Source organism: Helianthus annuus, chromosome 9 (assembly GCF_002127325.2).
Source record: "Helianthus annuus cultivar XRQ/B chromosome 9, HanXRQr2.0-SUNRISE, whole genome shotgun sequence".
Classification (NCBI taxonomy): Eukaryota; Viridiplantae; Streptophyta; class Magnoliopsida; order Asterales; family Asteraceae; genus Helianthus; species Helianthus annuus.
Genome location: NC_035441.2, coordinates 90212313 through 90226108, shown reverse-complemented (window position 1 = coordinate 90226108; position 13796 = coordinate 90212313). Strand labels below are relative to the sequence as shown.

The following is a 13796-nucleotide window of genomic DNA, read 5'->3' as shown; positions in this document are numbered from 1 at the left end:
ACAATCATCATCACTAAACACCTTTACATCATTTTCTCCATCAAAATCACTGGTTTTCTTCTTGAAATCATCTGATTTGGACATCTTGAAGGTGACATCATCTCAGTTGCATATGTAATTGGCTGTGTGACGTCATCTCATCAAGAACGGTTCAAATCTAAAAGGATTTCAACACTATTCAACACGAATCTCGACAAGATATCAATAATTTCAACTGTTTCCAAACTTTTCTCCAACTTTTCTTCACTTTCTACTCAAAACCGATGGAATCTAGACTCGTTCAGGCTCTCTACACATTCTCTAGTTGAGAGCAAGTCTGAGAACGGATTTCCACCGAATAGATGACCGATTTACGAGTTGAACATGGAACTCCATCAAGAACAGTGAATCTGATCGAATGGGGTGATTCCCATCCGATCGAGCGAGCTGGACGTGGAGTGTTCCCGTTGTTTGACACGTCGTCCCGTTGTCTCCGTTAAACTCGAACTTTTAAACTTAGAAATTTTACAAAGTTTACAAACAACATAATACCCAATCGAATGATCATCCGATCGGATGACCATCTGATCGAATGACCATTCGACCAGGTGAATTGTCTTTATACTATTCCTTGTTCAAAACGATTTAGTCAAACTTCAAACTACCAAACTCTCGATCGAATAGCCATCAGATCGAATGGCCATCTGTCCGGATGACCATCCGACCGGATGACTTGTTTAAATACTACAACGAAAACTTCAAAAGTTTTGAAACGATTTACAAACTTCCAACTCTCATTCGAATGGCCATCCGTTCGAATGGTCATCCACTTGGATAACCATCCGCTCGGATGACCATCCGATCGAATGGGTGCTCATCCGATCGACTTACCATTCGACATTCATCTCATCCGACACATTGTTTCACACGCTGTTCAACGACTTATGCTACTGTTCACAGGCTAACTCAGACGCACTCTCTTCAAATCCAATCAAGTTATGTTTACTTGTTAAACACCTACTGTGAGTATACTTGACCCCTTTTAACACTTTAAACACACTTTAGGGTGTAACATACGTTCCTATCGAAAACGCACTTATCAAAACGCAGTCTATACTCTAAACTATTATCACATGCGAATAACTGACGTACAAATTTACACGTGATGCTTGATACATATGTGTTAGGACTCTTACTCGCGACGTCCCACCTTAGCTAGTATGGTACTATAGTTGGACCCACACCCGACGGGGTCTAGTTAAGGAAATCACGCCCTCGTTGGGATCCCCATCGCAGTCATCGAGTGACTTAGCTTTTAGTATTTGTCTTGTAGTGTGTATGTTGTGTATCTCGTTTATGTATGTGGAAATTCGCAGCGCTTTTATCTACTTTATTACTATATCAAACCTGTATACTCACCAATACTTTTTGTATTGACATTATTTTAACGTATGTTGCAGGTTAATCGCAGACTATCTCGAAACAAGCTAGGGAGTCTAAAAACTCACAATGAATCTAGGTTGTCGGATTTGTATTGTTTGAGAGAACATGAAATCTGTATAACTGTTTGCTGATATATTGTTTATTAGTATGGGATAATGAACGCATTAAATATTGTCACTAAATAGTTGTTATGGATTCTCTTGAGCAATCTGATTCGCCTAGTGCCGCGCCTCGATGATTCTGCCATCGATTGGGGTGTGACATGACTAATAAGGCCCATCCCTTTGTTTTGTTATTTGCCACATGTCCTATTATTATTTTATAGACTTCCTACCCAAATCAAACTTCCTATTTGATCATCTCCCTGAATCGTCATAGTTATAAATATTAATATACGACTTAGAGGGTGTTTGGGGTTGAGTTTTGAAAATAGCTTATGCGTTTTAAATAATTAGAATCAGATAATTAACTGTAACAAAACGTGATGTTGAAAGATAGTGTTTGGATTTGATTATGTTACTTGATATCACAATAATCAGATAATCAACTATTTAAGTGTTTGGCAAATATATATTTAAAAATATAAACAAGTGAAAATCCTTTTCTAAACGCAGATAATCAATTTTTGGAAAACTGCGTTTTGTTGCAATAGGGGGGTGCTGCTTTTGGGAAACTGCGTTTTGTAACTTTCTAAACGCAAATAATCAATTTTTTCATTTTTTACCTAAACACTTAAAATTGATTATTTACAATTTCAAAACTCAATAATCTAAAAATCTCATTCAAAACTCAACCCCAAACACCCTATTATTGTTTCATGATATTGTCATAGTTATAAATATTAATATGCGACTTATTGTTTCATGAGGTACAAATATATTGGGCTGAATTGGAATTACTTGTATTTGGGCTAAAGGCTTCATGAGCTGGAGAGTTGCGGATAGGAGCTGGGCCACCAGAGCTGTTGAACCTATATATAACTAAGGGTTCAACAGTTGGCATAACTCAATTCATTGAATTCGCTCAGTAGTGTCTAGAGATTGTTGATAGAACTTCACAAGTTGTTCATGAGTTGTTGTTGATTGATGATCATCCTGTAGAATTTAGATAAGTTTGTGTGTATAGATTTTCGTATCCAAAGTCCTTTGTGAATCTATTCTTGTATCATTAATTTCTGACAGGACTTGATGCTAGTGACCAGGGCATAAGTAAGTTGTTGCCGGAATAGCCTGATGTTGGCCATTGATACCCGACGAGAGCCCAAACAATATCATTCCATAACTTATTGGTCCGTAACATCCTTTATCCGGTCATCCATCCATCGAAGAGAAAAAGAAATGAGGAAAAACAAACAAATATTTCTTCTTTATGAGTAACGGATAGTTTTTACACATGGTCGAAAACGATGAGCTTTCAGAGTATGCATTGTTGCATGATGGTTACAATTACAAAGTGATACCAAAACAACAGATTAGGGATTATATGGCAAAAAAAAAAAAAAAAAAAAACAGTTTATTGCTTATTCTCTGCAGTATATACAAATCTATGTGTCCATTTCTAGAAGAACAAAAAACAAGAACATATGTAGAAAGAAATTAAGGTTGCCCTTCATCATCTATCATTTCACGAACCTCGTTAGCAACTAAATACGCTTTGTGACCTCCGATCACCTCTGCTTGTTTCTTCCCATCTTTCCATAGCTGGAATACCAAAACACATTAGTTTCGAAGGTAGCAACAGCTAGCAAACATAATAAAAATATTGTTAGATAAATCTGTGCACCTGTATAGTTGGCATTTTCTGTGATTATAGAGCACATCCGATCCCAAATGAGTCAAATGACATGAAATTGCACAATTCAAGTGTTAACGTCTGAAAATGATAAACTGAACTAATTGTGCGGGCATGAGAGACTTACAGTGACCCCAGCCCGAACCACAAGCTGATACGGGACGTTGTTGACATCAATGCAGTAAAACTTTACCCTGCTTTTAACATATCCAAACACAAGTAAGTATGAGAAATGTGAACATCGCGATAGTTGAGCAAAAGGGCGAGTTTTAAGTTTTAACCTTGGGTGATAATCAGCTGCCAATTTTTCCAATGTTGGTTTCAAATATATGCATTTCCTGCACCACTTTGCCATCCTATGAACACAAATAACATTAGCTCACCTAATAATTCTGGCTAAACATGATCCATATCCCATCAAATATTGATATGTGGCAATAAGATTAAGATCCTGAATAGAAATTGTATAATATGATGAAAATTAAGAAACTGGTGGCCATTACAATATAGTGGCAGGCAGCCAGGGTTGTAAACGAACCGAACGAACTCGAACAAGGCCTTGTTCGTGTTCGTTCGTTAAGAATATTATGTGTTCACGAACAGTTCATGAACACTTACCGAACGAGATTTTTTGTTCGTGTTCGTTTGTTAAGGAAATGAACATGTTCATGAACGGTTCACGAACACAGATAAAATCGACGAAGTTCAATTGTATTTTTCGATGTGAATAATAAGAAAGAAAGGTGGAGGTAGGGTTTCCTATTTTATTTGTTTGGGTAATGAGATAAATAAGAATTAAGGAATATAAAAGATTTAGATAAAATAAATAAATGCTAAAAAAATATTTAATGAACATAAACAAACGAACATGAACGAATGTTTACGAACACGTTACCGAACATTCATGAACGCAATTGAACGAACGAGACAGTTGTTCGTGTTCGTTCATTTAACTAATCGAACGGAATTTCTTGTTCATTTTCACCAACTTCCCGCCGAACAGTTCACGAACTGTTCGCTGAACATTCGGTTCGTTTAGAGCCCTAGGTAATAAGCCTCTTTTGAATAGCAAAACCGATTCTACTAAACACAAAGCCTAACACATAAAGTATCAGCATGAAATTAGAATACAAACCCATGTTAATCATCATATACATATTCATAATAATAACAAATACATATTTTGCAACAATCTAAAGCAGTAAACATACCACAAAACAACAACCGAGTCATCCAACCGTTGAGCATCATGAATGACGTGATCAAATTGGCATTCGTTTAAAATAGGTTTGAGGTCGAGTGAAACAGGGGAAGAAGAATCAATAACCGGAATCGATCTTTGCTGGCTCAAGGCCTTCAAACTCCCTGTGCATACGTCATATTTGAATCTCCAAAAATCTGAAAGGGACCTTGAAGAAGATCCGGAATTTGAAAACGCAAGACGATTGGATGGAAGATGTAGTGTTTGAAAAGGTAGTGTGGTAGCGTCGGTCATGGCGGCAGCTGGTGTAGATCGGAGTTGTTGAGGAAGAAGACCAAGTGGAATGTTACGCATTTACAGGACAAACTTTTACTTTTATATCCCTAAAACAATAGCATTTCCTCCTGTTTCTTTTACTTGTTATTTTTTATTAATTAATAATATGATTTTATGTAGAAAATTAAACAACTTACTATATTACTTATAGTTTTTTTTTTAACGGTAAACGAATCCTTCAAATGTGATACTGGCGAAATTCACCATATTGGAATACACTCGTCTCTGAACCGGGGAAAACCCTCACTTAGGGCCGAAGCTCGTGAACACTCGCCCGAAGGCACAACAGCGCTGTGAGGTAAAACTCGCTCAGTTCAAGGATCGAATTAGCGATCTTCACCTATTCGCCTAGTCTCTCATCATCACTAGGTGCCGCAGAAATTAACGGAGAGGGCAGGAATCAAAATTGGGTCCCTTGAAACACCAAAACTCTTCCTTACCACTCCACCACCACCTCATTGGCATATTACTTATAGTTTTAATTTAATTATTCAAAATCACGTAATCAACTACAAAAATACGTATTTAAATAAGTATTATGTAATTTAAATTTGAAATCGGATAATTAGTTGTAATTTGAATTATCAGAGTTAAAAGCTAGGTACACTACACTGTCGAGAATGTTTGTGTTCTATAACGTGGAAAATGTAACTAAACCATAAGGGTGAAAGGGTTGGTCACCTCATGAGAAGAAGTAAACTTTTTACCCACCCAATCATCTATTGTTAGGGGACTAGGGGTGGTTCACTAGTGATGGATGCTATCACTCCCACTCTTCAATCAAATCATGACATGTCATCAACCAAATTTCTATCACTAGTGATAGAAATGTAGGAGGGGTGGAATCAGGGGCGGACCCACATAGAGTGGGTCGGGGTCCCCGGACCCCAATCTTTTTTAAAAAATTTAATAGATCCGGTATATTAAATTGATCATGGACCCCATAAGATAATTTAGTTGGACCCCATAGTGTCAAAAGCAGAACTGGTGTGGTGGTAAATCCTTTCTTTCCTAACAAAGAGGTCACAAGTTCAATCCTTATTCAAGCTATCTTTTCCGTTTTTTAGCAGTTTTCTTATTTCATGCAACAAAAAGCAAGGCCCACTTTTGAGTTTCAATGACAAAACTTCTAAACTGGATGCATAGTTTCATGGGTCCAAAACTCCAAGTGAACCACCCTAAGAATAATATGAAACTTATGCATTGTTTTGGAGATTGAAAAAGTGTCATGAAACGGAATGACAATTCAAAGCAACTTTATTTTCTTTTACATCCTGCATATTAAAGTGTATCTGATTTCTGAGATGATTACCCATAGGGACCCAGGATCATTCCGACCCGAATGACGACCGACCCGAAAATTCTATCATTTAGTTGTGAAAAATCTGAACATCGAAAAAAATGGACCCCATTAGAAAAAAATCCTGGGTCCGCCACTGGGTGGAATCACTAGTGATGGAATTCTATTACTCCCAATTTTTTTAATTTTCATTTTAAAATTAGAAATTAAAAATAAAACACTAAATTATAAATTTCATTAAACTTTAAAAATAAATTACATAACCAAATAAAAAAAACAACTAAACCGGTGGCATCTCCCAACCCCACTTTGCGCAAATCGCGCGCTTTTGTTCAATGACAACTGACTTGAACGGTTCGTCGAGATGGGCGTGGTTTTCACACAAGATTTTTAAATCATTTTGTCTTTCAATCGTTTTCAAGTGTTCCTTGTACGCCTGCTCCCGTTCAACTTTTAGGGACATCATTGTTTCTTTTCTTTGTTCGGCCTTCTTGAATTGGGTCATTTTCTCCTCTTCGATTCTAAAGATCGACTCCGCCACCGCCTCCTTCCCTTTGCTTGACGATTCACCACCTCGTCTGCGTCGTGGCCTTGTGGGTGTATCTTCCTCAACGGGCTCGTTAAGGGGTTGATCGGGTTCGTCAAGAGGGTCGTCGTTTAAGTTCATTTGGGGCAAGTTATCCGACGCGGAAGTCGTGTAGTTCCCCGACTCGGATGTCTTTGATCTTTTCGAACCGCCTCGTTTTTTTGGAGCCGTAGGACCATGCGTGTCAACCAACTCAATGGGGACCCACTTCGGGTGATGTCTCGCAACTTCCCATGCCGCCACGTGTGGAAAAGTTCCCTTAGAGTACGTTTTGCAATACTCTGCGGTGGCTTGTTGCATGATCGTCGCCTCGCTCGCTCCACTTTGTGGGTTTCGGCTCTACAAAAAAAATAAAAATGTTATAAAAACTGTTTTTTTTAAAAAACTGTTTTTTTATAAAAAACTGTTTTTTTTAAACTGTTTTTTATAAAACTGTTTTTTTATATAAACTGTTTTTTTTTTAAAAACTGTTTTTTTTTATAAACTGTTTTTTATATAAAACTGTTTTTTTATAAACTGTTTTTTTATATAAAACTGTTTTTTTTTTATAAACTGTTTTTTTATATAAAACTGTTTTTTTTATAAACTGTTTTTTATAAAAACTGTTTTTTTTATAAACTGTTTTTTTATATAAACTGTTTTTTTTAAATAAAACAGTTTTTTTAAATAAAACTGTTTTTTTTAATAAACTGTTTTTTTTAAATAAAACGTTTTTTTTTAAATAAAACTGTTTTTTTTTAATAAAAAACATACCTTTTGAATGAAACAAGCGTTGAACTTGCTAATTTTCCCGTTCAAATCCGTCCACTTCGACGTCATTTGGTCCATGTTTCGTATCCTTGCACCGGAAAGTTGCCTAAAATGATTAATTACCCGTCTCCAAAACGCATCCTTTCGTTGCTCGTTCCCGTGTTTCCTACTCTCCGAGATGTGCAAATACGCCTTCGTCAACGACACCTCCTCCTCGCTCGTCCAAGGTTGTCGGCCGATTGGAGCGATTTCTTGAACCTCAACATTTTGTTCTTCTTCCTCTTCCTCTTCCTCCGCTTCTTCTTCCTCTTCCTCGTCCTCGTCAAGACTTTGTTGTGGTTCACGTGGTTCATGCCACGCTTTTGCAAAATGATGAATGAGGGTGTTGTCTTCTAGTAGTGGGTCGAGTGTGTGGGGTTGGGTTTGATACGTTTGCGATTGAAATTGGTGAGGTTGAAACGGTGGAACGAACGGTTGGTTATGGTACGTTTGCGATTGAAACGGTGGATATTGTTGGGTTTGAAAGGGTGGATATTGTTGGTTTGGAAAGGTTGGGACTTGGTCGGGTTCGTCTTGCAACCTAAAGCGCGCCGGCTCACCAAGATTCGCTCGAACCCTTGGCCTTACGGGATTTTTCTTCGTACTCGAACCTCTTTTTTTCGATCCGCCACCTCTCTTGCTTGAACCTTCCATATTTCTTGTAAAATTATTTAGATTGAGTTGGAGAGTGTTTTAATTTTTTGTATTGAGTGTGAGAATAGTGGAGAGGTTTTTGAGTTTGTTTATTGATATATGTGGGATTTATATAAAAAATTTAATCAATTACTTCAAACAAACGGTCAAAAAAATTTACAACGGTAAAAAAAAAACGGTCCATTTTCAAAACTTCAACGCGTTGTGTAGTTAACGCGTTACAAATATAACGCGTGGTCATTAGACCGGCGGCGGTGTGCCGTTCCTTCATAACGCGTGACCGGCCTTCATCACGCTCCCGCCCCGAGTGGCCTTATGTCAACTCCTCTTTCTATGTTCCCTCTTGCCCAAAAACATAAGGGGCGGTCATCTTTCTAAGTCCCATCTTGCCCAAAAATAGGTTTTTATTAATAAAAAGATATAAAAAGCCTAGTATATGTATATAAATGTGTCTGAGTATTAGAGTGTGGGCTATGGAGGTGTCAGCGGCTCTAAGTGTGAGCTATGAAGGTGTCAAAATATCGGAGTGTGGGCTATGGAGGTGTCGACAGTTATAGAAGTGTCGTGTTATCCAAGTGTGGTCTATGAAGATGGTAGATTATCAGAGTGTGAGTTATGATAGTTTCGTCTCTCTGCCAGTTTTTTTACTCACATTGGTTATTTTAGATTGTCTACTTGAAAAACTGTAAAAATCAATAGATATTTCGCTTGGAAGGCTTTGGAAGGCTGAGATGAGCCGCATCCAGACTTTGGATGCTCTTGCAAAGAGAAATATCCCGGTTGGCTCTTTATCTTGTCGTTTTTATGGAGAGGATGACGAGTCAGCTTCTCACCTTTCCACCTTGTTTTGTGGCGTATGTGTTTTGGCAATACATTAGTTCGTGGTGTAATATTTCACAGATTTATGCCTTTTCGATCAAGAACCTTCTTGAAATTCACCTTACTTCTCGACTAGATCGGTCAAAGCAAAAAATTCACGGTATTGTTATGGTGGCATGTTGGTGGATTTGAAAAGCTAGGAACGACATTGTTTTTACAAATAAGCAAGTGGAAGACATTATTAGAACAATTTGTGTAAATTTAATTTCTAATTGTTGTATGTTTCTTTTGCCTCAAGCGCCTTACTAGTAGGTTATCTAGTGAAAGAAACCATTCAGAAAAAAAAGAAATGTTTATATATGAAAAAAAGAAATGTTTATATATTTCATCAACATGCCTGTTTTCATAATTTTCCCTATTATGATTCAGTAATATAACAATTCAAAATAGTCAATCTTTTTTCTTCCTGTAGTAATTACCTTTCCCTGCTTTTATTGTTCACCATTTCATCCAACAAAACAATTTAAAAAATTCTGATTAATCTTGATCTAACCTAATACGCGATACAAAACCCAAAACAAGAAAACCAAGTCAAACACCTTTCTCCGAACATGTACAAAGACAACACCATTAATCTCACCGCTTTCCTATTTACCTCCATGATCAAAAGTTTAAGAGAAACATGACGTGACAACAAGTTTATAAGCCATCCCGAACAGTAGGAAAGCTGGTTCCATCTTTGACATGGCTTGATGCAGACGGCCATAGCCATTTCAAAACGTGCGGGCCTAAAATCTGTTGAAAACAATACAAAAATCAGTATGTGTATGTGCACGGTGCAGTGCACCATGCATAAATGTAGAAAAAGGCGGTACCATAGTGATATTTCTGTATGCACCAACATCGTACGGATGCTTATAAATCTGTCCAGACTTCTTTGCTAGCCACACTTTCCTAGTTCCTTCATAATACTGCGAAAGAAAACAAAATCCTGACCCGTTAAAGTCGAATGTTGACTTTTCTTACCTCTATTGTCATCAAATGTTTGACTTTTTTTTACCTCTATTGTTGTCATATTATGAATCAACAGGTATATATGCCAGCCCAAGAGAGTTCCAAGCGTCAAACTTAAGAGAGAAATCATAACCGCAGATGTAATCTGTTCAACAAAAACCAAATTGCAAATTTTGAGTTTTTTCTTTCAAATTTGAAACTGACAACGCGTTAATGTGTAAACCGATCAAAAGTGTGACAAAAGAAATCTACCTTGATTATTTGTAGGCATGTTTATACATGTACTACGCGTGTTTATAACATAGTTCTAAAACTAAAATACATATTTTATATTAATTCAGGTCCTACAACTTTTTTTTTTCAAAATAATAAGTATGTTTTCTCTTCGAATTTTTAATATATAATTTTCTGTATAAATTTCAATAAACTGTTGAGATGTATTTTTTATTTATATATAAACTTAATCACTAACTGAGCCGTATCTAATATAATATATTTTTGGTCTTGAGTAGATAAATAAGCACATTGTAATGGTTTATTCAAACTTCTATAAAACATTATATATTAAATGTCATAAAAGAAAAACAATATTATAACTTATAGAAGAAAAACCGGTAAAAAACTTAAAAATAAAACATCACATCAATGGGGGTGTATTTGTGAATTTTAAGGGTGTACATAGATCACACATCGGCCCCCGTACATTCCTAAATTCTTTTGTATATATGGGCCATGAAAAACAAATACAGAACTAACATACAATTACCCGATAATCTGAATCTTCAAGGCGCAATGATAACTTTCAATACACTGTTGAGATGTATTTATTTGTATCTACATTTCGGCATAAATTTTATCACTAACCGAGCTATATCTAATACAATATACTCTTTGGGATCGAGTTTGAATATGGCTCAGGCTCAGTTAGTGAGATAAACTTTATATCAACATGTAGATAACACAAACACATCGTAATTGTATATTCAAATATATAAATAATAAAAACAATTAGAAACTTACATAAAAGGTTTTGAGGCGAGTCGTCCCGAAAGACTCCCAATCCTTTTGAACTCCACAACCAACTATTATAACCTATACAATACGAAACTATTAAAAAAAGCGACATTTGTAAAATACTTAACAACGAAAAAGAGTGGTTATGGTTATACGTACCGTAGAATAGAGACTTGAAATAGTCCCATAGAAAACCAGAAGAAAAAAGGCTTTATAGTTCCTTTGACCAACACAATTATTTATCCATGTGCAATGATGATCCTAACAAAACTTTAAGTATAAGAAGATATCATGAATAGATAGATATATGAACACTTTTTTATATAGGGTACAATTTTTATTTATAGTATTTTGAATACCCACCATTTTCAAGACACACCTTCTGCAAACACGACAATGGTGTGCTCTTGGAGGCTTGTATGCCGAACATTTGTCACAACGTTTTGTAAGTGCTTCCTGAAATATACATCATATAGTATCAACAAACCAAAAATAACATGTGATATGAAAAAGAAAAAAAAAGATCTCCCAAAATTTAATTAAATTAGTAACACGAACTTTCTCAACATCATTTTATATAACAACTTTTAAATCTTTTATGTTGAAATTGCACTAGTTTTAACGTTATTTTACTAATTTCGTGAAAATAACATTAAAAACGGCGGACGGCTAATCATGCATCATGTGGTGGCGTTGATAGCCAAAAGACAAAATGGTACATGCACTAATCGGCCTTTGTCCCGATTGTTGAGTGTTATGTGCCTTATGTCAAAGGCTTGATGACACAGCATACAAGTGTAAATGCCACAAAACGGATTCAAGTTATTTTGACATGAGGTTTCTGATTTACACCAAACATCATCATTGACCAACAACATTTTACCTGATAATTCGGTTTCACTAGATTCTCGATTTGATTCTTCATTCTTAGCATCTTCTTTAGTTATAAAATCAAAATCATTTATGTCATGATGCTTGTTGCCCGTTTACCTGTCGTTTGTTTGTAATTTGTTGTTTTGGTATTTTAATGATAACCGTGATGTTTACAAACAAAAAATAAAACTCTATGTCATAATGCTAAAATAGTTTATGGGTGATGCTCTTCAGGTTGGTCTCAGTCGAGAGCATAAAATAAAGGATATTTCCACCAAATATGACTGTCAAAATGATGAATCCCATAAACAAACAATCTAAATTAAGTAAGCCATTACGACAATCCAACATAAAGAGAAAACGTGGGTACCTTTGGTTCCATCATCATGACAAAGTTTCTTGGCCAAATCCTCAAGGGGTTGAAACCACTAACAGGTGAGTGTCATCGTTGAGCAACGTGTACTTTATTTTGCAAGATGCTAATCCAAACACACAATGAGCTATGGGAACCCTAGAACACTACACCAACTGTTGGTGTTTTCAGCCCTTGGAAGTTTCGTCAAGACTACGGAGCTGTTTGTTTACCTCTTAATGAGGCTCTTAATGGTTCAGCCCTCTTACTGGTTCAGCACTTAATGGTTCAGAGTTCAGACATCAGACTGTTTGTTTCACGAGCAGATGTCTGAATGGTTCAGACATTTGCCTCTGAATGGTTAAGATTTATACAGAGTCTGAATGGTTAAGACCTCTAATCTGAATTGGTCAGATTTGCCTCTGAACGGTTAAGCATTATACAGGCTCTTAATGGTTCAGACCTCTTACTTACTGGTTCAGCACTTAATGGTTCAGACCTCTTACTGGTTAAGCACTTAACCATTCAGATGTTGCCAAACAACCCCTACTTTGACCAAGAAGGATAATGACATCAAAGGTACCCACATTTCTTCTCTACGTTGGATTGTCATAATGATTGACTTAATTAAGATCGTTCGTTTATGGGCTACAGCATAAGTTCCATCTTGCTTGTATGTCGACAAACATATTTAATGGCAACATCCTTTATCTTACTGTATCGACCCAAAAACTATTTAAACATTATGACACAAACGATTTTAATATTTATACCGAGGAAGACAGCAAATCAAATCGAAAAACTAGCGACGCAAGGCGGGTCCTTAATGATGTCCGGTGTAAATCACAATCCGTTGTTCTGCATCTTAAGTTCCAAATACCACGATTCAAGGTTCGGGTCACATCAAGTACATGTAAATCCTATAAAAGCCTAATTTTCCAAACAACTGAATTCTGATTATCTAACTTCGATTATCCCTAAAAGCAACAATCTTTGAATAACTTTTATACAAACCCATGTCTACAAAACTAAATCTTTAACCATACAAGCATTTGTCATCAAGATTTAAATAAAGAACTGAAGTTGAACATAAAAAAGGGGGATATATAATCTTACAGATTCTCTGGATTCTTGATCTGACCCATCACTGGATTCAATATCCGGGAAATACCCAGATGGAACAGCACCTGGATCAGTGAAAACAGACACCAAAAACGAGAAAAGAGTGAAAGATGCCAACGTGGAAAAGATCACAACGTTGGTCAAACCTGCTGAGCTCTGAAACCCTACCCAATCATCGAGAAATATGAAAACGGTGCCGTAGAACACGATGATCATCAGGAGCAGAACGGCGAGTATTGGTAGCGATACAAATCTTCGCCATTGCATCGCTTGATTTTGGGGAAGTCGAAATGGGTTTTGCCCAGAAAGAAAAAACAAAAAGAAGGGGGTTAATTTTGCATTCAATTGTGAAATGTAAAATGGTTTCATTCAACATTTTATAGTAAACTAGGGAGAAAGCTCGTGCGATGCACGACGTGCATAATAGCTATTGTTTGTTCGTGGTAAGACGTCTGACACGGCCAATGCATAACATGTAAGACAATACGCCTACAAAGGGGCGTGCTTAAACTTTATTAAACCA

General features: G+C 36.4%; 3 protein-coding genes across 3 annotated transcripts; all 3 read right to left on the bottom strand.

Annotated features, from left to right (window-relative positions):
• Positions 1–2916: 2916 nt before the first annotated feature.
• Positions 2917–4818, bottom strand: LOC110877695 (thioredoxin-like 3-2, chloroplastic). Its single transcript, XM_022125887.2, has 5 exons — positions 4425–4818; positions 3495–3569; positions 3341–3407; positions 3205–3222; positions 2917–3122 (listed from the first exon to the last, which is right to left on the bottom strand). Exons 1-5 carry the CDS (start codon positions 4766–4768, stop codon positions 3018–3020), a joined length of 609 nt encoding a protein of 202 aa, XP_021981579.1. The 5' UTR covers positions 4769–4818; the 3' UTR covers positions 2917–3017.
• Positions 4819–6330: 1512 nt separating this feature from the next.
• Positions 6331–7464, bottom strand: LOC110875702. Its single transcript, XM_022123906.1, has 2 exons — positions 7390–7464; positions 6331–6975 (listed from the first exon to the last, which is right to left on the bottom strand). The coding sequence occupies exons 1-2, from the start codon at positions 7462–7464 to the stop codon at positions 6331–6333; spliced, it is 720 nt and encodes a 239-aa protein (XP_021979598.1).
• Positions 7465–9345: 1881 nt separating this feature from the next.
• On the bottom strand, positions 9346–13628 carry LOC110877694 (probable protein S-acyltransferase 15). Its single transcript, XM_022125885.2, has 7 exons — positions 13268–13628; positions 11290–11382; positions 11086–11187; positions 10933–11004; positions 9959–10057; positions 9774–9869; positions 9346–9693 (listed from the first exon to the last, which is right to left on the bottom strand). The coding sequence occupies exons 1-7, from the start codon at positions 13538–13540 to the stop codon at positions 9598–9600; spliced, it is 831 nt and encodes a 276-aa protein (XP_021981577.1). The 5' UTR covers positions 13541–13628; the 3' UTR covers positions 9346–9597.
• Positions 13629–13796: the final 168 nt, after the last annotated feature.

Bases quoted from the DNA above. Each gene is read 5' to 3' on its own strand.
- LOC110877694 (XM_022125885.2), bottom strand. From the start codon at position 13,540: ATGCAATGGCGAAGATTTGTATCGCTACCAATACTCGCCGTTCTGCTC. The intron at 11,383-13,267 runs GTAAGATTATAT...TGTATATTTCAG, and splicing joins ATCAAGAATCCAGAGAATCT to GAAGCACTTACAAAACGTTG. The intron at 9,870-9,958 runs GTAAAAAAAAGT...TTTCTTTCGCAG, and splicing joins ATAATATGACAACAATAGAG to TATTATGAAGGAACTAGGAA.
- LOC110877695 (XM_022125887.2), bottom strand. From the start codon at position 4,768: ATGCGTAACATTCCACTTGGTCTTCTTCCTCAACAACTCCGATCTACA. The intron at 3,570-4,424 runs GTATGTTTACTG...TTGTGTTCATAG, and splicing joins GACTCGGTTGTTGTTTTGTG to GATGGCAAAGTGGTGCAGGA. The intron at 3,408-3,494 runs GTTAAAACTTAA...TGTTAAAAGCAG, and splicing joins GCAGCTGATTATCACCCAAG to GGTAAAGTTTTACTGCATTG.
- LOC110875702 (XM_022123906.1), bottom strand. From the start codon at position 7,464: ATGGACCAAATGACGTCGAAGTGGACGGATTTGAACGGGAAAATTAGC. The intron at 6,976-7,389 runs GTATGTTTTTTA...TTTTTTTTGTAG, and splicing joins ACGCTTGTTTCATTCAAAAG to AGCCGAAACCCACAAAGTGG.